General features: G+C 37.3%; 1 protein-coding gene across 8 annotated transcripts in view; it reads right to left on the bottom strand.

The window, feature by feature from the left end:
* The window catches only part of PKIB (cAMP-dependent protein kinase inhibitor beta), a 177,433-nt gene that overhangs the window by 139,271 nt on the left and 13,818 nt on the right, over positions 1–24,344 (bottom strand). For all 8 annotated transcript variants that reach the window (XM_045057975.1, XM_006931971.5, XM_045057978.1 and 5 more), the window contains one exon: positions 10,604–10,649. Coding sequence is in view for 3 of the 8 variants with exons in the window: in XM_023254309.2 (XP_023110077.1) it covers positions 10,604–10,649 (46 nt within the window). In the remaining 5 variants the exon portion in view is untranslated. Of the gene's footprint in view, positions 1–10,603; positions 10,650–24,344 lie in introns of those variants that run through there.

The following is a 24,344-nucleotide window of genomic DNA, read 5'->3' as shown; positions in this document are numbered from 1 at the left end:
TGTTCCTTTTTGATGAGTCACTGATTCTTAAATCATACTTTTTGCCTTAGTCTCCCTCTTTTTTCTGCTTCATTGTTCTCCTTAAGTTTGTCCTCTATGTCACTGATTCTCTGTTCTGCCTCATCCATCCATGCCGCCATGGCATCCATTTGAGATTGTAGGTCAGTTATAGCATTTTATTTCATCCTGCAGAAAGAGATTTCTTTTACTTCTTTTACTCTTTTATCTCTGCAGAAAGAGATTCTAATCTGTTTTCAACCCCAGCTAGTATTCATACTATTGTGATTCTAAATTCTGGTTCAGACAACTTGCTTTTATCTGTGTTGGTTAAGTCCCTGGCTGTCATTTCTTCTCTTTTGGGGTGAATTCCTTCATTTCGTCATATTGAAGGGAGAAAAGGAATTAATGAGTTTAAAAAATTTAAATTAAAAAATTAAAAACAACACACACACACACAAAACAAATAAATGATGCTAGATCCTAGGTGTGTTTTGGTCTGGGTGTTGAAAGGGTCTTGATAGATTAGAGAAAGAAAGAGAAAGGAAAAAAAAAGGAAATCGTTTGAAAATTTGAAAAATGAATACACTGTAATAGAATAAAATGAAGTGATGGAAGTTTAATAGAATTTGGAAAAATTACACAAAAGTAAAAAATATAGTAGAAAAAAGGCATGATAAATATTTTTAATAAAAATTGAAAATAAAAATATATATTTTCCTGCATTCAAGAAAAAGAAAAAAAAAACAAAAAAGAGAAAAAAAAGAAAATTGAATAGATGGACCAGTGAACAGCCTGAAATACATTTGAAATTACTTTGTTTTCCCCTAGAAGTCAAACTATGAAGCACTTTATAGTCTGTAAACTAAGTAGGTGGAGAGATTTGTGTTCCTGAAGAGCGGTTGGCTCAGTTGGGCAGGGCCTAATGTAATGGCTCCATTCTCCACTAGATGGTGCTGCCTACCTTACTGGTGTGGATTGTTGTGACACTTGTAGGTGTGTATGCGCATGTGTGGGAGGGGTGAAAATGGTGTCACACAGCTACCCAGTCTCTAGTATCAGAACTCTGTTCTCTCCAATCAGCACTTGTCCTGTCTTCGGCTTCCGTCCACTCCCCGCTTATATACTCTCCATGACCAAGCCCCAGGCAGCACCTCCCTCCTGAGTTCTATCTCAGATGTGGCTGTGTTTCCCGACCCCTTATCTCTGAGGGACTGTGGCTTTGACCCTTTCTGCCCTCTGAAGGAGGGTCTCACCGGGCAATGGCTGGATGCCAGCTGCAGCCAGGAATGCTCGCAGGACCACGCTGCGGCTGATGCCCAGAGATTGCGGCCAGGTGCCGGCCCACCCCAGAAAAAGTTCATGCGATTGTGTAGCAGCAGCATTTCAAGGATTATGGAAAATCACAACACACATTTGGCACCAGGCTTCACCCCCAACGACCTTGTGCCAGCACCAGAGAATGTTGTTCTCCCAGGCCCACTGGGATCTTTCCTGTTTGGGGCCACACAGACTCTACTGGATGTCCTCCCAACAGGGGAACAGCCTCTTCCCCTGTGGCCCGAAGAATCCCAGACTCCATGTGCTCCTGGGGATTCGCCCTTCTCACCAGACACTGCCAGGTATCAAGCTGCGGAGTTTCAGACTCTGCATTCCCCCTGTTTATAGAGTCTTAATGGAATTTAAACCCTCTCCTTTCTCCTTTCTCCCTTTTTAGTTCAGTCCCTCCTCCTGTTTTCACTTTTCACTTTATCTCTAGCTTCTTTTGGAGGGGGGGTGCTTTTCCCGTACTCTCCCCCTCCCTCTGTCCTCTCTCCACAAGCAAAAACAGCTCACTCCCTGCCCTCTGTGGCTTCTCTCTCCCCCAGTTCACCTCTCTGCATCGTGTACCTGCTGAGTTCTGTGGTTCAGGTTGTGCAGATTGTTGTGTTAATCCTAAAATCAGTTTTCTAGGTGTGCAGCATGGTTTAGTGTTGATCTGGCTGTATTTCATGGACACGAGACACAAAAAACCTTCCATGCTGTTCAGTTCCCCAGCATTTCTGACCTGAAGCACACACTTGGAAAGAAATGCCTTTTGTATCCCAGAAAAAGTCCAGACAAAGAAATACAGAGGTCACCCACTGAAAGTCACCTGAATACACCAAAATGGTACAATACAAGGAATGTAAGGAAGACAACAGTAGCATCCACTATAACCAGGAAGGGCACAGTGAAATTATACCTCTATTCCTTGCTAAGAATGATGTAATTTGCTACAATTATTTTAAAAAGACAGCTAACTATATATCAAGAGCCTTAGAAATGTTGGTACTAAGTGCAACTCCATAAAAATAATTATATTCATCACAGTATTATTTATAATGTTGAGAAATAAGAAATAATTTAAGGGGCACCTGGGTGGCTCGGTGGGTTAAGCATCCAACTTCCACTCAGGTGCCATATATGAGTTTGTGCTGACAGCTTAGAGCCTGGAGCCTGCTTCAGATTCTGTGTTTCCCTCTCTTTCTGCCCCTTCCCCGCTTGTGCTCTGTCTCTCTCACTCTCTCAAAAATAAATAAACATTAAAAAAAGAAATAATTTAAATGTCCAACAATATAAGACTTGTTAGGAAAGTTATTTATGTCTGATAGAGAAATTTTGCCATTAAAGCTGAAAATTATAGATTATATAGCTATATGAGAAAATGTTTTTGAGGGAGGAAGAAAGCAAGAAAAAGAAAGAAGAAAGATGAGATGGAATATTTAAAAATGATAGTAACATTATTGTCCTAGGGGTTGGGCTTATATAGTTATATCTTTTTAATGCTGAAAATAACATGTTTTTAAAGCAACATAAGCATTGCTTTTATTTATTTTTTTAAATTTTTTTTCAACGTTTATTTATTTTGGGGACAGAGAGAGACAAAGCATGAACGGGGGAGGGGCAGAGAGAGAGGGAGACACAGAATCGGAAACAGGCTCCAGGCTCTGAGCCATCAGCCCAGAGCCTGATGCGGGGCTCGAACTCACGGACCGCGAGATCGTGACCTGGCTGAAGTCGGACGCTTAACCGACTGCGCCACCCAGGCGCCCCCATAAGCATTGCTTTTAAATATTATCCAAAAATTTTAATATCTGCTTTCGATATATATCTTCTGAGGTTCTATATACAATCTCATCTTTCCAAAACAAAAATCTCATGAAATAGTTGAGTTTAGTATTAATGTATTTATTTTACAGGTGAGGAAATTAAATCCCAAAAATGGTCAGATGGCTGGAAAGTGATGGAACTGTGATTAGACTATATTTCTTGACTCCTGGCCTAGTTCTCTTTATGACAGTGGTACATGTCTGTTATTTCCATGTCTTTTATTTTCAAGAATCTCCTCATCTTCTCATCATCAAGAGTGCATAGTAAACCTAAGCCTGACTAGTGAGAGCCAGTGACTCTAGTCACTGATAAAGAACTGGTCATGTGACCCAAGTTAGGACAATCAAACTTGGGTCCAGGACTTTTGATGGCTTCTTCCACCAAGGGTACTAAACTGAAGAAGCTCATTTTGATGGCTTCTTCCACCAAGAGTACTAAACTGCTAGAAAATTGAGAAGCCTGGAGTTTCCCATGCTCATTTTTCTCAGCTCATAAGAGAGTCTGCCTAAGAGTGGAGGAAAATAGAGCTAGAAATGGAAAGAAACCAATTTCTTATGACATTGTTAAAGCACTCCACTATTTGATTTGAATCTGGCCATGCCTCAAGCCAAGGTCTACCCTTGGCCTTTTCAGGTTTGTGAACTAATAAATACTTGTTTTTCCTTTGAATTAATATAATTAGATTGAGGTTGCTGTCATCATCACTAAAAATGTCCTGGCTAATGTGGAAGTTAGTTGTTGTCACTGACAAATATTAAAAATGTTGTGTTGGCCAAGCCAAGGTAGACTGCAGGGTAATGAATGTTCTCTAGCTAGAATGCAATCCATCTGTGCCATGAAGTAGCAAAGCAGATAATTAAACTGCTACCTGTCATATCTTTGGACTCAGGTTATGTGTCTACTGAGGTTAGAACTTGAGGGAATTTGGTAAAAACATGTCAGGATCCTGGAATATTATAGCCAGTTCTCAATACTTTAATCTTGACTTTAAAAGTGAAGAAGGAGGAGGAGAAGGAGGAGAAAACACAGTCTTGTTCTATGGCTCATATGACAACCCAGGACAGCTGAGATTCAAGTAGCTCTGTGCATGAAAAACTGAAAAAGTCAAATGTTTCACCCCAAGAAAAAGTTACTGCATGGAAAGCCAAGGAGTCTGACAACAACATTGTAGATAAGAAGAGGATCTACGAGAAGCTACAAAATGATTTCCCAGGCCCATCCAAGAACCTCAACTGCTACTCCCTGCCTGAAGAAAGTGTTAGGTAGGAAGTTTTCAGGTGAAAATGACAGAAACACCAGTCCAATTATCTTAATTAAAAGATAGTGGAAAGTGTTTTCCCAGTCATACCACCTAGAGATATGAAGAGAATTAATTATGACTTCCAATCCTAACCAGTTGTTCTTTACCATTACAAACCTTTAAGCTAAGAGTTGGAAGGTGAGTAGAGCATTGCAGCCTACTGCTAAGAAATAGAAACTACAGACTCAGATTTCTCTTGAAATTATGACTCAACATGATCTCAGTTTCCAGTTACTAGTCTACAGCATTAACCAAATGCAAATTAACTGGATGCCTACCAAGGTTTTAATGTTTCCCTTTTAGAAAAACCCCAAACCTGGCAAGCAAATGCTCGTAAGTACTTAACCCATAAGCATTCCCTCAACCACCAAAACTTCACCAATAGGAAGTGTGTTGCTATCATATGGCAGCCATCAAAAACAGATCTCAAATGTACCCAGAAGAAAATAACTGTCAAGTAAAATCCACTGTAATGCAGATTCCTGACCAAAGGACCCACTGTCCTGGGCAGTAAGAATTTGCAATCCTTAATGAGTAGAACAACTGTTTATTTACTTTTTCCCTCTTCTCATTTTCAAATGAGAATTTTTTTGAATTCATCCTTTAGTTACTCCACCATCGTCTATTACATTTGCTGTAGGTGGTTAAACAAATATATCATCAGTCATATACTGCTGGATAATAAGAAGCTATGTCTGAGACTAACAGTTACAAAGCAAAGATCTTGATCTAGAGTAATAACTTTACAACACTCATTTGACTCTTTAGACAGGAGGTGACTGCAGTATTTGTTGTGCATAAAATAGTTGTTTTTTGTTACATGGGAGCAATGTATGTATAAAAATAAATGTTGAAGTCTATGAATTAAAAGAAAGTGTACGTGTTTGTGGGAAAACTGCTATCATGGAGATGTATTGATTTTACCCATCAAGCATCCTTGGCAACAGAATCCCTCTTTTTCTTATTGACCCTTCTATTTTCAATGCATGATATTTGGATGGGCTGCCCCAGATCTAGGAGTATGCTCTGACCTTATCATTCACAATCAGAATAAACAATTACTGCTTAAGAGATGGCACATGACCCAAGTCAGGTCAGCTAAATTAGGCTGAAGATTTTTGCTAAATAGTATTGGGAAAAGAGTACTCTTTTTCCACTGGTGTTGGCAAGTTGATCGAATATAAGCCTGGAACTACCAATGCTCATCTTTGGCACCAATTAGAGAGCTTTGAGGGTGAAACCACCCAAGTAAAATCCACTATGTGCAGGTGCAGAGAGAGAGGGAGACTTTTGATAACATTTTGTGAGCACCTAAATTTGGCCATGCCCAAAGCCCATATATACAACCTGCATTTCTCAGTTATTTGAGCCATTAAATTCCATTTTCTCCTTCAGTAAGTTCAATATGTATTTCTGAAAGTATGAAATCACCTAGGTTATGTATATTCTTACCATTCTCTTCAATAATCAAACTGTTAATTTCTAAATCTTTCTGATATTTAATATTTGTTAAATTTCTCAAGAAAGAAAACTTGCACAGGAAAACTTCCTAATTCCTTAAAACTCACTTAGTTGTCTTAAGATTATGAAGATTTGAAGAAATTCAGAGCTTGGATGTCATGTGTGGTTCAGCCATAGAAGCAGAATCACTATGAGTGCTGGAGGATAAGGAATATATTGTAGGAAGTAAACCTCACACAGTTGTGGGAGGAGCTAGGAAATCGACAGTAGGAGAACCTAAGAAGGAGTCTCTAGTGAGTTCTCCTGAAGCACCTGTGCAAGTAAAACTGTCCATAATTTCAAGGAATTCTGAGAAGACCAGCATATCTAGCCACCAAAGTGGGACTATGGTGGGGGGGGGGGGGGGTCTATGAAATGTGTCTGTCAAAGTACAGCCATGCATCTGGTGATAAGCCTGGAACTGATCTTAATCAGGAGGACCAAGAGTTGGGAAGAAAAGTTCCTCTCTGTCACTTTAACTGACCTCAGAAATCTCCAGAAAATAAAGGTTGCTGTTTCACACTTGTGCCTTCCAAATCTGATGCAAGTTCTCTTTTGGTCAACTTTAATTTGTAATCTTACAGCAAAGAGAATTCTGGGAAATGTGGTTCTTAGCTTAATCAAGTTGACACAGCACAATCTTTTCTCTCCTAGTCAACCTGTCATCAGTGCATACCTCTTTTAACCATATTCCATATAAAGTAAAAGAAAAACCATGCTTCTGCCTAACATCGTGCAACTATCTCTTGCTTACTGAAAATACACTATTCCTCTCCCCAAAGAAGTATATGTAAGATACCACCTTAGAGTGATTTCTTCTCCACACTCCCTTTTTGATGTCCTGCAACTAAACACTGAGACATCAGTTTAACCACTATCTTCTTTAGGAAAAGGAAATAAGAAAGGAAAATGATCAGTTAGTATAGATAAAACTAAATTCATGGCAAAATAAGGAAGAAATACTCATAACTATAATACTCCTTATTTCACTAACTGATCATATAATAATAGCTGATATTATCACCTTCTTCACTAGCCATTCCATAATCTCTTTTCTCTCAGTAAGCATCTCAGTTGCTGGTAGTTTCTTTTGAGTCAGATTATCAAAAGTTTAATTTTGAAATAGCCTGTATGTACATTTACCTGTTCTGCCTCTACTGATTAGTTATAATTTTTCATTAAATTTTATCATAGGACATAAAAATACTATGAGACACCTCAAAGAATCCCAAAATGAAGTAACCCAATTTTCTCTTAATAGAATCAATCACTCCAATAGTATAGTAATCCCCCCTTTTGCCAATTGGTTAGGTGGCCCGAGGAACCCACAGTGGCCAATTAGTCTCAACAGTCAGTTTAGTGAAACCACTGCTACATCCCCTAGGGGATGTATCCCTCCCTTGTGAACTAAGATCTCCAAACCAGAAAAGTCAAAAGGTACAGAAATAAGAAGAAAAATGTCCATAGACATTCCTATTTCTGTCCCTTGAATCTTAGCATGGGAAAAATACTACTGTATTTTGGCCTCAGATTCAAATAATATACCTAGTCCTGGAAGACATGACTTCAGTCCACAAAGTTGCTATCCAGCTGGCACCACAGCTGAATTTTCATACAGTTACTCAACAGTTCAATCAGGCCAGCTGCTCCAGGGTGATAGGTAGCATGCTTAGTTCAGTGAATTCTATGAACACAAGCCCATTGCCACACTTCATTTGTTGTCAAATAAGTCCATTAGTCAGGGGTAATGCCGTGTGGAATTCTATGATGTCAAATAAGGCATTCCATAAGTCCAAGGGTGATGGTTTTGGCAGAAGCATTACAGATAGGAAAGGCAAATCCATATCCAGAGAAGTATCTATTCCAATGAAAATAAAACAGCATGATGGAAGTAGTTCAATATGATCATCCTGCCAGCAGGTGCCTGGCAAGACTACCAGACGAATGGTGCCATACCAGTGTATCAGATTTTGTTTGTTGGCAGGTTAGGCATTTGACAGCAGCTATGGCCAAATTAGCCTTGTGTTGCTGAGTCCATCCAAAACCTCCATTCTTGTTTCTGTGGCCACCTTCTATGTTTATTTGGAGAGGACAGCAGTAGCTGGGGATAGATCCTCACCAACATCCACAGAATAGCAACTTTTTACGTGATTATTAGACTGGTGTCACTCTTTGTTGACCATTGATATAGATCACAAATATTTTCTTATGTGTAGACACAGAGACGTCTATCTACATATCTCTTCCCTAGACTATCTTCTAACCAATTTTCTGATTATGCTCCTTCCAAGTCTCTGACTGTTCTTCCAAATGTTAAGAATTGCATATGGATCAGGGTAGATGCATGTCTTCAGCCATCTCTTCTTCTAGGAAGAAATGAACAACCATATGCACTGCTCTGAGTTCTGTCCATTGGAGGGATTTTCCTCACCACTGCTCTTTAGGGCTATCGCTGAGTGAAGCTGTAGCCCTGCAGCTTTCTTCTTTAGAGTCGTGCTAGCGTATTGTGCAGAACCACATGTAAATCAAACTGCAAATTTTGTTCTTCCTTAGTAGGTTGGTCTTAGGGAGCTCCCTATCAGGTCATAGGTAAGGTTGAAATGGAGGAAACAACATAGAAGAAATAGGGGCCATGGGCACCTGTGATGTTTGCTCTGCACTAACTTTTGCCTTCAAGACCTGCTTGATCCTGATCATGTGTATACAACTTTCATTTGATGATGAAGTGCTGCTATACATGCCCAATATTTTAGAGTGTTGCCAAATACCTGGTTCATGATAGGCAGCTCAGATGATTTGGTAACTTAGTGGTCCAGGATCAAGCTTTCATTTACTTATGATTTGCCCAGTAATAAGCCAGAAGCTGCTTTTCAAAAAGGAGGAGATTTTTTTTTTTACAGAGAATGCAAAGCTTTGCTCCAAAATTGTTAAAGCTCTGTGCTATGATGAACTTGTAGGGACTGCCAAAGGTTCCAAATAGTATTTCTACATATCTCTGACCCTTCAAGAGCCATAAGAACTGTTCAGTTATACGTCCCAAGTTATGGAGCAGCTTGTATGGCAGGCTAGATCCAATACAGAGACCTCTCTTTTTCTGGTTCTATTCAAAACTGGCAGGAGCACCTGGGTGGTTCAGTTGGTTGAGTGTCCAACTTCAGCTCAGGTCATGATCTCACAGTTTGTGAGTTTGAGCCCCACGTGAGGCTCTGTGCTGATAGCGCTAAGCCTGGAACCCACTTCGAGTTCTGTGTCTCCCTCTCTCTCTGCCCCTCCCCTGTTTACTCTCAGTCTGTCTCTCTCTCTCTCTCTCTCTCTCTCTCTCTCTCTCTCTCTCTCAAGTATAAATAAACATTAAAAAAAAACTGGCAGCCTTTGGAGATATTTGGTAAATAAGTTGGAATAACATATATTGCCTCCAAAAATCCAAAGAAGCCTACGGGGGTTTGTCTCTTTCTTAGTGTTAGAGGAGGCAGGTGCAATAACTTGCCCTTCATCTTCAAAGGGATACATCAACATGCTCCAGACCACTAGATCTCTAGATATTTCACAATGGGGGCAAGTCTCTGAACTTTTGTGTGGTATTTCTATATTATACATGGTCTTACTTTCCAAGGTGGTGAGTTTTTCTCTTGTGTGTTGTGATAAGATTAGCCTTCTGAAAAGTATCATTACAAATAAGGGAGAGCTAAGTGATAGTGAACAGGATCTTCAAACCAGCCATAAGTAATGTTCTGAAAGAAAGCAGAACGCTAAGATAAGAAGAAATGGAACCAAAGGCTAAAATCCTAATGGCAATTTGAAAGGAAAAGAGGGCCTGCAGGGTAGGAAACCACAAAATTAGAGTATGAAATTACTCCTCTCCTACCATCAAAAAGGGAACGCCACATTCAGGAGGTGTTCTGCACGTCCTTTATCTTCTTCTTTATATTTTTTCCTTGTTTTAAGCATTTGGTATCTCTTTCATGCCCAACCTAATGCTGAGTTTTATCAATTATCCCTGCCATAATCTATCAGTTTCCAATGCCTCCTTGCTGCCTATAATATAAAAAGCAAAAACCTCATAACCAAAGGCTCTTTCAAATATGACTGCATCTATCCTTCCAGCCTCAGCTATTCTTAAGCCATGCTGAATTCCTCACGTCTTCTAAAATACATTGTATGTTTACACAACTACCAGTCTTTGCATGTACTGGTCCCTCTCCTGGAAATGGCCTCTCTCCTCCTCTTCTCCTGGATTGTTCAATTCAACCTCCAGATTTAACTCAAATATAATTTCTTCTTTGATTTCCCTTATTTCCCTGATTCCCTGAAACAAGTGGATCAGTCTCATCCCCGGGTTCCCCACAGCATTTGGATCATAATTGTTAGTGTGCTCACCACAAAAGATTGCTGTTTTTCTCTCTATAGGCCTATATCCACGAATAGAACAAAGAAGGAGCATATAAACATTTGCTCAACAAATGAAACAGATGGGTTTATTACTTTCTGGTTTGCCCAGATCCTACACTATAGAGCCCCATCTCTTCACCTACAATTTGCTGTTGATTTTATTTTAAATCTTTAAGACGAAATTTATTTTTCCAAAACAGCTATGTAAGCAATTACCTAAAATCATTAACAGAATGTTCCTTTGAAATGATTTGTGTAGAGGTCATTTAGAAGTCTAGTACTTACCGTCTAATTTGTAGATATTTTTGGTGGTCCACCTTTGCATGAGTCTCTATGTAAGAAAGAGAATTAAACAGTTAATTAAAAAGTTGATCTTTTTATAGTTCAATCTGCATTATGTACTTATCTCAACCAGAATGGTGGACAGAGCCCTTTATTAAAGTCTTTATTCTATAACATACTGTGTGACTGCTCTACTGCTCAGCTACCTTTCCACTGTAAAAAGAAGATAATTCTTGCCCATCTTACAGATTTCTTGAAAACAAAAGTTTGTTAAGTGAGTACAAATGTTAGTCGAATGCAAGCATTATGAGTATTTTAATGCCTAACAAACATATCAGTACATTTAGTGAGTACCCATGATTTGTGCATTCTATAATTTATTTAACATTATATCTTTACCAACCTGTACATGCCTGCAGAAAATATAAACCTAATTAACACATATTTAAATATCTGCATTTCAAAGAAGATCACTGAAACAGTACCTCGAAAATTCAGAAATCTTTACCTCACAGTTGGAATTAATAATTTTTTCTGTCATTTTGAGGTTAATTTTTGAGAAAGAAACAAACAATTTGTAGTCATACTAATTTAGTGTAGTAGTCCTTGTATCTAGTTCAAATTCCAGCTCAGGGAGATCCCAACATAGTGGTATAGAGTTTTAAATTGGTAAATGTAAGGAATCCTTGAAATGCTAACTTCTGCACGTTTTTGGAGAACCACAGATTGTCAGTCATCTCTGTTGATCTAGAAATGCAAATATCCGTCAAAATACTGAAACATACCAATGATTTGTTTTACCTAAATTAGAAGTGTTACTTTGCTCCAACTAAATTAGGAGCACCTGTATCACTTTGAGCTAATCTTGTGAGTTGTGAAGAGCACCGTGCTCAAACTGGTCTGACAGCTGCTTTGAAATAGCAGGTTAGCACAGCTGTAATTGTGGCATTAGCAGTGGAAATAGGGCTACACATCAGGGAAGAATCGTCCTATCATTTACTATTTTTCCCTCTCCTGAAATTTCACCTTGATTTTGCTTTATATTCATTCTCTATGGAAGAAATTGTAAATTAGATACCTTACAATTCAACACATTGATTCATTCCTCTAAGCTTATTGAGTTTTTACGATGTGACAAAATGGTAATATGCTAGGTCTGGTAACAGAAAGAAAGATAAAGAGTTCACTGTAAACTCAGGGCACACACCTGTGAACAGCTTGTGCCCTAAGGGAACAAGAGGTAAAAACAACAAATCTCAAGAGGGAGAAAAGATCAGGGAAGGCTCTTCAGATGGCATTGAACAATCTTGCAAGATGACTATGTTGCTGAGTTAAGGTATTTTTAAAGTAAGGGGACTGCACACCCTTAAGGCCCAGGAATATGAATCTGCTTTGTGAATTGTGAAAATTCTAGTAATTTAGTATTCTTGGTGGGGGGGGAGGGGTTGTTTAGAGATGGGGAGCAGAGCACAGGGCAGTCAGGATAGCCAGAGGATATGCATAGATGGTCAAGGGCAGATAAAAAAGAGCACGTATACCATGCTATTACCCTGTAGGTGATAGACAGGCTCTTATGGGCTTGAAGTGCAGGTTCACAGTGACCTTAGCAGTCAGGACTGAATCAGAGTAATTTGAACAGAGATGGTTTAATATAAAGAATTACTAACTATAACAGCAGGTTGGGATACCCAGAAATTAGCTAGTAAGAAGTAAAAAGGACTGTAGAAAATATAGGAATAGCAGATATAAGAAGCAGCCAGTACCTCTTAGGGTGAGATAGAGCCCAAGGACAAGCCTACCTCTGCTCCCAAAGGCTACAATCCAGACCTTGTTGGAGAGGGCACGGAAGTTGCTCGCTGAATACAGAGAGGATGCTGTGATGCTGCACTGGTGGAACTTGCTGGAAATGCACCCTCTAGGGTGCCAGTGAAACCTGTTCATAGGGAGATGACTCACTGGAAGCCTCCATCATAAAACTGCCTGAGGGTGGAAATGCTGAAGAAGCTGCCAGCCGTTGGGTTCTCCTGCCCAACATGAACGGCAAAGCTGGGCACTGGAGAGGCTGCCTGGAATGGAAAAGTCTGGTGCTGCAAAAGCCACCCATGCTGCAGGAGCCAGACAAAAGGAACACTCTGGAACTAGGAAGGAAAGCCCCTTCCTCCTAGAATGTCTCTCCAGCACCCTCTAGTGACAAAGCTGACATTATGCTGTCTGCAAAGAAAATATGTAATTGGCCCATCTCCATTTTCACAGAGAGGGTGAAAAGGGTGAATTTAGAGTGAGAGACGGCACAGAACCAACATGATTTGTATGGAGAATGCACAAAAGGCTTAGCAACTGGTGCCACCTCTAGTCTGACAGGGAAGGCAGAGGCTAAAAATGGAAGATTGGTGGAACACTGCTTAAGTAGTTGAAAGAGCGGACCTACGCCGGCTGACTCCATCTTGTTCTGTGTCCTCCACCTTGAGTGACTATGTCCCCGACATGGCCCCTTTCCGGGAAAATCGCAGAAACCTCAGACCACGCCTCCTCCCATTGAGTAACCACCGGCTCACCCGTTCAAACTTCCCATCAAAACACCCCGGCGACCTGCGTAACAGGATTCCGACCCTTCCCCAGCCAGTCAGCCGAGGCCACGACCCTTCCCCAGCCAATCGGCTGAGGCCACAGCCATTACCTCACCAACTGCCCCTAGACCCCTATAAAACCTTTGTGCTTTTGAAATTCGATCTCTCTCTGGTATCTCACCGCTGCATCGGTACAGGTAGGGGATTGAGCTTGAGCTAGCTTGAATAAAGGCTCTTTTGCTTTTGTATCAGACTCGGCTCCCTGGTGGTCTTTGGGGATCACGAATTCTGGGCATAACAGTAGTCAGATCTCCAGATCCCTTACATCACCCTCTGCAGCAGGGTGTCTGTCCTCCTTCAACCTAGCAGAAAGAGTTCTGTTCTTTGAAGACAAACACAAGGTCTTTGGGCTGGGAGAAACCAGGCACAGTGTGAAAATTAGGTGAATAAGTGAATACAGACATATTGAATGCCGAATGCTGAATGTGGAGACCACTGTGTTTTGCCTTCCTGGCTTCCAGAGCCTGGCTCAATGTTAACAATTTTTAGTTCCCCATGCTTCAAATGAGAAGATAAGATTAATAGGTCATCTGAGGAAGCATCTGTCATGAAGGATAGACACAAAAATAATAATTGGAACAAAGACCTTAAAAGAAGAAGAAAGTTCAAATATTCTCAAAGAAGTCAGAGAATAATTGCAAGATCTCTTGCAATAAATAGGAACATTTGGGAAACAAAAAAGAGAACATAATAAAAAGTATGTGATGGCAGAGATGAAAAACCCAATGGTAGTGATGAAATATAATGTCAAGGAAGTGATCCAGAAATTAGAGTACAAAGACAAAGAGATGGGAAATGACAGGAAAGAAGAGAAAATAAGAAGATGGTTTAGGAGACAAAATATTTGAGTCATGGATTTTTCAAAAAGAGAAACCAGGTAAAACAGTAGTCAGAGAATTGCCAATAAAATAATTAAAAATTTTTTTTCTCAGGGTGCCTGAGAAATTTTTTTCTCAGTCTGTTGAGCATCATACTTTGGCTCAGGTCATGATGTCAAGGTTCGTGAGTTCAGGCCCCACGTCAGGCTCTGCGCCATCAGCGCAGAGCAGACTTGGAATCCTCCGCCCTCCTTTCACAGTATCCCTCCTCCACTTGCACTCTCTCACTCTCAAAAATAAACATTTTTTAAAAAAATTTCTCAGCACTAAAGACATGAGTGTCCATATGAAAGTGCCCACTGACAGGAGAAAGAAAAGAAAAAGAAAGAAAGAAAGAAAGAAAGAAAGAAAGAAAGAAAGAAAGAAAGAAAGAAAGAAAGAAAGAGGAAGAAAGGAAGAAAAATAAATCTGACTAAGGCCCATAAGTGAAATTTCAGGATAACGAGACAAGTTTTAAGAGAGATAAAAAGACCAGTAAGTATGCCATGCAAAAGTGAGGAATAATACTGTTCTCTAAAAGAGAGTAGAGCAGCACTTTCAAAATTAAGAAAAAATAATTATTTCAGTATAGAAATTGATGCCAAGCCTATTTGTGTTATAGTAAAATATATTTTCACATGTGCAAATTCTTAAAAATCTTATTTCCCATGCCATCCAGCCTTTCTCAGGAAATAATTAGAAGATGTGCTCCAATAAAACAATGGAGTAAAAAAGATGAAAAGAAGAGATAAAGAAAACAGGACACTCAAATCAGAAGAAAATGAAGGAAATTCTCAGCATTGCAAGGAAGAGAAGTTTCTGGACAAATGCTTTGCAGTATCCCTAAAAAGCACTGACTTCAATAAAAAAAGAATGGAGTTCTTCAGATGGATGACTCCTTAAAAAAAAAAAAAAAAAAAACTGGAACTGATGGACTACCTAAGAATGATCTTAGGGAAAATGGTACTAAAATGCTATTGTGAATAGTTAGCAAAATGTTCAAATGAAATGAATCTAATGAAAAATCAAGGCTATTATTCTCAAGGAAAATAAAAGCATAAAAGAAAATGTAACTTTAATAAATTCCTAAAATGCTCAACTATAAATATTGATGTAATCATAATAATGACAGTGATTAATTAAATCTAAACAAAGCTTTTAATGTAACTTTATTGTGGGAGGTGGGGAAGGAAGGCAGAGGAGACAAAATTATAGGGGAGGATTAATTTTTTTCTGCCCTTCAACATCCTTCTAGCTGGACTAAGAATCAAATTGATGTATGACAGATTGATGGGAGAAAATCAAATTTAGCTCTGTATGTATGGAAACCCACATAGACATGAAATTCCGAAGACAGTCAGGCAAAATGAGGTATATATGTCATCCTGAACTAAGGAGAGTGGGGTAGTGGCCTGAGACTTCAAAGGGAAGGAAGGCATCGCAGGACCATGAGAAGAAGAGCAGGTGTTTGATAATTAGGTTTTGTCCTACCGTACAGATGGGTCACTCAGATAAAACTTATCTCTGATAATAACCCATATTCTGGAAAAGACTCCCAATTTAGAGTCTTCTATATAGTTAGGGGAGCAGCAAATGTCTCTCTTGAGCCCTCAGGGTCTCAATTGCCTTCAGCTGAAAATAGTCCAGAGTCCAAAGTGGTATATTTTGGTTTGGCCTGCCCTTGACCCCTACAGAAGTTTCAGGGAGTTAAATCCTTAATGACCATATTGTCAATTGACCATGTTGTCAATAGATAACATCTAAAATTGAGGGGCATGTGAGTGGCAAAGTGGTTAAGCATGGGACTTAGTCTCAGGTCATGATCTCCCAGTTCATGAGCTCAAGCCCCACATCTGGCTCTGTGCTGACAGCTCAGAGCCTGGAACGTGCTTCAAATTCTGTGTCTCCCTCTCTCTGTGCCACTCGCACTCTCTCTCTCTCTCTCAGAAATAAACATTAAAAAAAAATTTTAAACATCTAAAATTGAATAATCAAAATATTAAAGTATATGCATATTATTTAGAAATATAGATATGTATGAAGAAGAAATCTCTAGGAGTAAAAAATGATTGCCTCTGAGGAAAGGAATTGGAGAAGAATTTGACAGAAAATTATTACATTTTGTTACATATATTTGACTTATAAACTGTTATAACATTACTTTTTCAAAAATAAAATTAGTCTAAAAAGGAAAAAAGAATATATTAGTTAAAAATATTTTCATATTCACACTTACTGAACAAATACATGCTAAGAATTTACTGTGTGCCCAGGTCAATATTCTACACTGGGGATAACAGTGGAATAAGACAGAACTCCCAACCTTAAGGAGCTCACAAGTTTAGATGCGCTAGAAGGGCAGTGAGAGAAAAACATGAAATGAAGAAATTAGAGGACGTTGCCATCCATGCTAAATGTAGGGTATGAATTGTAGAATGAGTGATTCAATCATCTAAAAATATGAAAAAAAATGTCGAAAATAAATATTTTTAGTTTAAAACATGTTACTGTATCATTTCATTAGTAGTAATAATAATAGCTGCTGGAGAGCCTGGGCGGCTCAGTGGGTTGAGTATCTGACTCTTGATTGGCTCAGGTCATGATCCCAGGGTCATGGGATCGAGCCCCAGGTCAGGCTCAGTGCTAAGCATGGAGCCTGCTCAGGATTCTCTCTTGCTTTCTGCCCCTCCCTATTTGCACACACTCTCTTTCTTAAAATAAATAAACTTAATAATAATAACTGCTACTTTTTTCTTTTTTACTGCCTCATATGTATAGATACTTATACTAGGTCTTTTACCTACACCTTTTGACTTAGTTCTAATTCTAACAAGGCAAATATTATTAGCATCATTTTAACAGATGAGTTGAATCATAGTAGCTTTAAGAATAGAAGAGATTCACGTCTGTGCTGATAGCTGACACATGATTCAGACTTAAAGGAAGGGAATGAACTAGGTTATCTTCTAGGCTTACTTTAAGTACTGTGATTTTACCATGTATTTCTTTCTGTGAGTTGTAGTCAAGAAAGTGGAAAAGTCACTGCTGTAGGTTATCAAAACATCACTATATATATATATATATATATATATATATATATATATATATATATAAATGGACCTGTGTGCTAGAACACGGATGTCTTTGTCATGCAAAACATTTTTTTAAATTCAGTGTTAACTATTTAACCATACACACAATATATATAGTTACCCAAGAAAGTATTTTTTCCTTTGCTTTAAGTAAATTTCTTAAAATTTCCATGTGAATGAATTCAAAGTACAAATTATGCTTAAGTGTTCTCTCCTTTTGTAATTACCAAAATGCTAATATTGTTAATTGTACTTTAATATATTCTGAATAATATAATTTAAACTCTAGCTACTTAACTCCACTTTTCTGCCAATTTAGCCATTGTGCACTTGCCATATTTGTCTCTCTTTATAATCGAAAATAAAAGATAAAAACTGAATAATAAATAAAATGCTTAATTCTATTTTGTATTCATTCTTCCATCCTATTATTGAAACCCTTTGAATAGTATCTACAGATGACCCATATAACTATCACAATACTCTATTCTAAATTGAAATGAAATAATAATATTTGATGTCTTTTCCTCCTATTATTCTCTATGTATGCTTTCTATCTTGATGTCAGATGACCATTCAAAAAAGAGTAGGATGAAATTTCATATTTGCTAAGAGATTTCTTTTTTTTTTATATATTTCAGAAACGCTCTGGAACTTAACAGTTCAGCTGTTGAAGGTCTATATATCATTAAGCAAATTATAGAAGCTTTTAAAATCCTCCTCATAAAAGTCTTGTAAAAGGTTATTTTCTTATTTAAAGCATACTGTGCATTTCTTTTTTGACCAGAAAAATGAGTTGAGAGTTGTCTTAAGCTACTGTAATTCCCAGGTGTCTTTCCAATTAATTAGAGTTATGTCAAAACAGGTCTGTTGAAATTAAATTACTTTTGTTCTTCCTTTACAACACATTTCCGAATCCATGAGGAAACAGATTCAGTAAAGTACCATCAATCAGGTTCCTATTCTCTGAAATATGAATGGTAAATAAAATGTTCTAAAGCTACACAGAGATTTATTTTATGGATTTAGCTTCATTATTCACTGATCTAAAGTAAATAAAAAATGACACAAGGCCGTAGTCATAACCCTTTCGTTTCCTTCCTCTGTGTAGCGCTTATTCTGAGCCCTAATGTAACATTTGCTACTTTCTACCTTGTATTGTGTTATGTGTGTCTTATCCCCCTGCTATAATATAGCTCATTAAGAAAACCACTTTCTCTTATTTAACTTTTAATCCCTGAGGTACCTAGTGCTGATGTGGTACATATTTAGCACTCAATATATTATTTTATTAGTGCTTTTAAAAAAAAATACTATTAAAGAGTATTTGAGGAACACAGTAAAGCAAAAAAAGAAAAGAAATCAAATAAACCAGAGTTTCTTCATCTAAATGTAAAGAGATAATGTTTTAAAATATTCCCCACCCCCTTGCCTTTCTCCTGTTTGTCGCCATTTTTAGTTATAAGCCTGATCTGAACTTAATTTTTATATAAAGTTAGACAGGGAACATGAACATTCTCCATGTTATTTTAAAATCATAAAACAGTTAAATAGCTACATAATATTTCATCTAGAGGATATTAAAACATAAAATTATTCAACATTGTTTTGTTGTGAGGCATTAAGGTTTTTGCAAACTAAGCTGAGTCTCTAAACCCCCAATGTTTCTGAAAGGCTATGAATCACTTTGAAGATAGAAGTGTGGCCGGTGATCTGGTGATAAAATTACATCTCAAGGTGTAGGTTTTAGGATGTATTGTATCCAACTAAGGGATCTTTGTGTTAGCCACAGCTCAGAAGTATGATATACTGGGGTGATCAGACCTGATTGGAAGTTTTGTCCCCCTACTTTTCTACCTTGACCACTGAAAAAAACGACCTTCTCAAGAAGAGGAAACCTTTTGCAGCTTCCAGCAGCTGAGGATCTTGTTTCTAGTAGACACTAACCCACTCCATACTTATACTGTTAATTCGAATGCTTCCATTAAAGAGAAATAAGCTTTTAAGAAAAGATTTGTGTTCCTGAGGCTTTAGCACACATTAACAAGACCACTTGCCTCTATTCATAGACACCAAGGGCAATCTCTCTAGGCTCTATCTCTTATCTACACACTGATTTCAATGACTACTCTGTAGTCCCAGATGCCAGTCTCTGCTCTGTACTTATATTCACCTCTTTGTTTGGTCCTTTGAAAGCCGCTGGTCCATTCAGATAATTTTTTATTTAGGGCAGAGTGGGAAGCTCCACCAAGTTCTGCTATGGACCCTCCCTTTTCTGACATACTCCATTCTTACAACCAGGCCCAGATCTCAAAAGCCCCTTCCACGGTAGAGCCCTGGACCACCTTCTTGTTCAAGGGGAAAAAATTAGATACTGAGTTTTTGATAGATTATTTTCACATTTCAAATGTTTGTGGATTTTATGTAATATGTTCAGACCTAAATATTTGGCTTGAGTGTTTTTAAGGTTAATAAAAAGGTATTGGTATTGTCTTTAGAGCCAAGACTAAGAGATTTTCTCAACGTGACACCTCTAATGAGGGGTAGAGCAAAAGATAAAAATCTACATGTACTTTAATTTCCAAGCCTATGTGCTTAACCTCTTACCAGTTTGCCTCTCTTATGACCAGATAGTCCAATTATCTTGAAAAGAATCATAGTTAGCAGTTAAAAACAGGACTAACAAAAGAGTCTAAAACAAGGAGGAAAGCATCACTTTGCAAGGTTTGTGGACTTCTAAAACACATAAACTGTGGCTGGCCATTACTGAATAAATGAACAAGAATGAGCAGTGTAAGACCATGGAGTCAAAATCTGATAGTTGTCATTTTAATAATTAACTATATGATCGGCCCAACATGTCATACTTTACTAATAAAGAACCAGTACAGAACAAAAGCAAATATTGTTTGAATGAATAGTAATTATATAAAAGGAAACCATAAAGGAATATTTTTAGAGAAAGAACATAGAAGTAGCCAATGATTTGCAAAGAGTATTTAAAAACTCAAAATTTCAACTGGGTACTTATAATCAAAACTGCTTAGAGAGTTAGTGTCTGATGAGTGAAACTCTCACCTAGATTATAAAGTCCCTAAAAATAAAAATTAATTGATCAATTAAAATTTTATATTACAAATACTAAACTGGTTTTGCAGACATAGATTTATTAAAAACAGATCTCTTTAACAAGTTTAAAACAAAACAAAAATTCAAAGCCATGTATTGAGAAAAAAGAAAGAAACAAAGGAAGAAACTAACAAACAGAGGTCTGACTGATCCTTTCAAATTTAAAGGGGAGAGAATAACTTGTTTAGGGTATTCTGTAAATTACCCCTAAAGTAAAAAGTGAAGCTATTTTCACTAAAAGAAAAGTTGGCTATTTTGAGTGCATTATAGCAACTATGAAAGTTCCAGACAAAGTAACATGTGTGCTGAAGGGACAGGATATCAGTAACCTGGAGAAAATATAAATGAATGTGCACTGGACCTCTTTTTTGGCCTTCCTTTCTATTAACCCCACACATACAGAAATAATATCAGTATTTCCAGTTGCTAGTTATCCTTTTTGAATCTTTTCCTTAATCTAAAAATGGCTATAATAATATCAAGCACAGTTGCTATGCTGATCAGCAGTGATCTGTATAGAGAGGTATGTAAAAAAAATCTGGGCATAGATTAGATTATCAGTGAATACTATTATTGCTGTTATAATTAGCAGAAAAGAATTAGATTCTTTGAAACGAAGAAATCAGATCACAGATGAAATTCATATACAATGGTTCTATTATCAGTGAATATTATTGATGTTTTCAACAGAAAAGAATTAAATTAGATCATAGGTGAAATTCATATATATTGGGAGTTGAAAGAGTGAGAAGATGAATGGGCAGAAGATTGCAAAACACAAGATATGACAGGAATAAAAGGAGGATAGAGAAGGTGAGAGAGACAAGAATTGAGAAGCACTCTTCACATAAATAAAGATATAGAGAAGTTAAGAGGTGAGTGTTAGAAGGTTTGAGGGTCACACAATATGACTGAGATAAGATTTCAAGTTCTATCAACTGAAAAACAGGAAGAGAAAGAGGTGGTAGACATATGAGAAAGGAAGCAGGAGTCAGACATTATCTTTTTTTTTTCAGACATTATCTTTATCAGATAATGTTTTCCTGAGTTAGTTTTATGGCTGTAAATTGTTCTTGTTACTTGAGTAATCAAATTTAAAAAAAAAAAAAAACTCCTCACCTTAAAATGTAGCTGTTGTTCTCCCAAGGATTTTAAAACACGAGCATGAAAATTCCACAAATAAAACAGTACATGAAGTTTCTTATGCTCTAGAAATTAAAATGCATTGTGATGTGAAAGAATAGAGCAAACTATTTTTGTTCCTGTAGTTATTTTATGCACACTATTTAGATCAGAAATCAGTATTGATGGTGGACATTCAAAAATTAAATGAGAATTTCCACTTCTATGTATAATAGAGAAACCAATACTGGACTTGCTCTCCTACAATAAATAAATAAAAACTGGAATAAAATATATGAAACAGTAGTCTTCAGACATTGGCCAACAGGCAGTACAAGACTGTGATCCCTTTAAGGGAAACAATTGAGGTTAGCTTTCCAGCATTCTTGCTATCTCCCAAGAGGCCTTTTCTAAACCACAAGTTGGGAAGATGGACCCATACATAATATGATGATTTCTCTGGTTATGAAAACAGAGACTGGAATTTGGATTGATTGAGGCAAATGTGCTGAATAATAGATCTGGCCAAAATTTTCTCTCTAAAGTTCAATTTTGCCAGAATCAAGTAATCTCCCTGTAACTAATCTTTCTTTAGAACCGTAAGTATTATTATATCCATTTTCTAATATGAAAGGGAAAGAGGAAAAAGTGGTAGATTCACTGCAACCACTATCAAAATCCCAATGGCACTTTTGAAACAATAGAAAGATTTGTTCCAAAATTCAAATGGAGGGGCGCTTGGGTGGTTCAGTCGGTTAAGCGTCCAACTTCAGCTCAGGTCATGATATCACAGTCCATGAGTTCAAGCCCTGCATCGGGCTGTGTGCTGACACCTCAGAGCCGGGAGCCTGCTTCGGATTCTGTGTCTCCCTCTCTCTCTGGCCCTCCCCGTTCATGCTCTGTCTCTCTCTGTCTCAAAAATAAATAAACATTTAAAAAATTAAAAAAAAAAATTCAAATGGAATCTCAAGGAACCCTGAGGAGCCAAAACAATTTTGAAAAAGAACAACAACATAAGATGCATACTTCCTTATTTCAAAACTTACTACAAAGCTACAATAATCAAAACAGTGAGGTATTGGTGTAAAGACATACAGATGGGCCAATGAAATAGAACACAGAACTAGGAAATAGATGGTCAGATTATCTTTCACAAAGATGTCAAGATTATTCAATGGGTAAAGGATAGTCCTTTCAACAAATGGTTCTGAGAAAACTGATTATCCACATGCCAAAAAATGAAATTTCACCTTTACTTTAGTCCATGTGCAAAAATTAAGTTAAAATTTATCAAAGACATAAAAGTAAGGGGTGCCTGGCTGTCTCAGTCAGTAGTGTATGGTACTTTTGATCTCAGGGTTGTGAGTTCAAGCCCTGTGCTGGGTGTAGAGATTATCTAAAAATAAAACCTTAAAAAAAATACCTAAAAGTGAGAGCTAGGACCATAAAAAGAAGAAATAAGAGAAAAACTTCATGACACTGGTTTTGGTAATGATTTATTTGATATGGTACCAAAAACATAGGCAACAAAAGCAAAAACAGACAAATTTTAAAAATTTTTGTGCAAAGAACACTATCAAGAGAATAAAAAGGTAACCCATACAATGGGAGAAAATATCTGCAAGTTATTTATCTAATAAGGAGTTTATATCCAGAACATATAAAGAACTCTCCAAACTCAACAACAATAAAAAACAAATATCTTGATTAAAAATGGGCATATGACTTAAACAGTTCTCCAAAGAAGATATACAAATGACCAATAAACACATGAAAAGATGTTCAACAACACTAATTGTTAGGGAAATTCAAATCAAAACCACAATAAGGAATACCTCACATCCATTAATACGGCTACTGTTAAGACCAAAAACAAACAAACAAAAAAAACAGAAAATAACAAGTGTTGATAAGGATGCAGAGAAATTGGGATCCTTGTACATGCTGGCAGGTGGTAAAAATGGTGCAACCATTATGGAAACCAGTATTGAGACACGTGCACTTAGATATATCCTCAAAAAATTAAAAATAAAACTACCATATGATCCAGCAATCCCACTTCCAAAATAACTAAAAATAGGGTCTCAAAGACATATTTGCACACTCATGTTCAAAGCAGCACTACTTACAATAGCTTAGAGGTGGAAGCAATCCAAATGTCCATCAATAGATAAATGGGTAAAAAAAAAGTAGTATATACATATAATAGAATGTTATTCAGCCTAAAAAAGGAAGGAAATTGTGTCATTTGGTATAACATGATGAACCTTAACGATATTATGCTAAGTGAAATAAGCCAGTCACAAAAGACAAATCCTGTATGATTCCATTTATCTGAGGTATCTACATCATACAAGTTTATACAAACAGTAAGTAAGATGGTCATTACCAGCGGCTGGAGGGAAAAGGAAAAGGGGAGTTGTTTTTTAGTGGATATAAAATTTCAAATTTACAGGATGAAAAAGTCCTGGAGATCTAGCTGATCTACAACATAAATGTGCTTACCACTACTGAAGTGCACACTGAAAAATTATTAAGATGGTAAATTTTATGTTATATATTTTTTACCACAATAAAAAAATAATTTTTCCTACCCTTTACAGTAATGTGTATGCCTCCAATGCTTCCTTGAACAAGGTAAAAATGACAACAAGAAAAATTGAGTCCTGTGCCTAAGGACAGAGATAAATTTTATTTCAAACAAGGGAGAAGAAATTTATGATTACAGAGTATCAACTTTCTAACAAAGAATTAACTCTTGAAAGATGTTTTGAAACTAAATATGGAATTCATGGGAAAGAACTCTGATGGGAGAGCTTATGTTATTATCCACTTGTAAAACTGCAACGCCATTGCTGATATTGAATGAAGAAATTCCTAAAGATAAGTGCATGACAGCAGATAGTAGTCATGGGAG

This window comes from Felis catus, chromosome B2 (assembly GCF_018350175.1).
Source record: "Felis catus isolate Fca126 chromosome B2, F.catus_Fca126_mat1.0, whole genome shotgun sequence".
NCBI classification, from domain to species: Eukaryota; Metazoa; Chordata; class Mammalia; order Carnivora; family Felidae; genus Felis; species Felis catus.
This window is presented reverse-complemented; position numbering and strand designations above follow the sequence as displayed.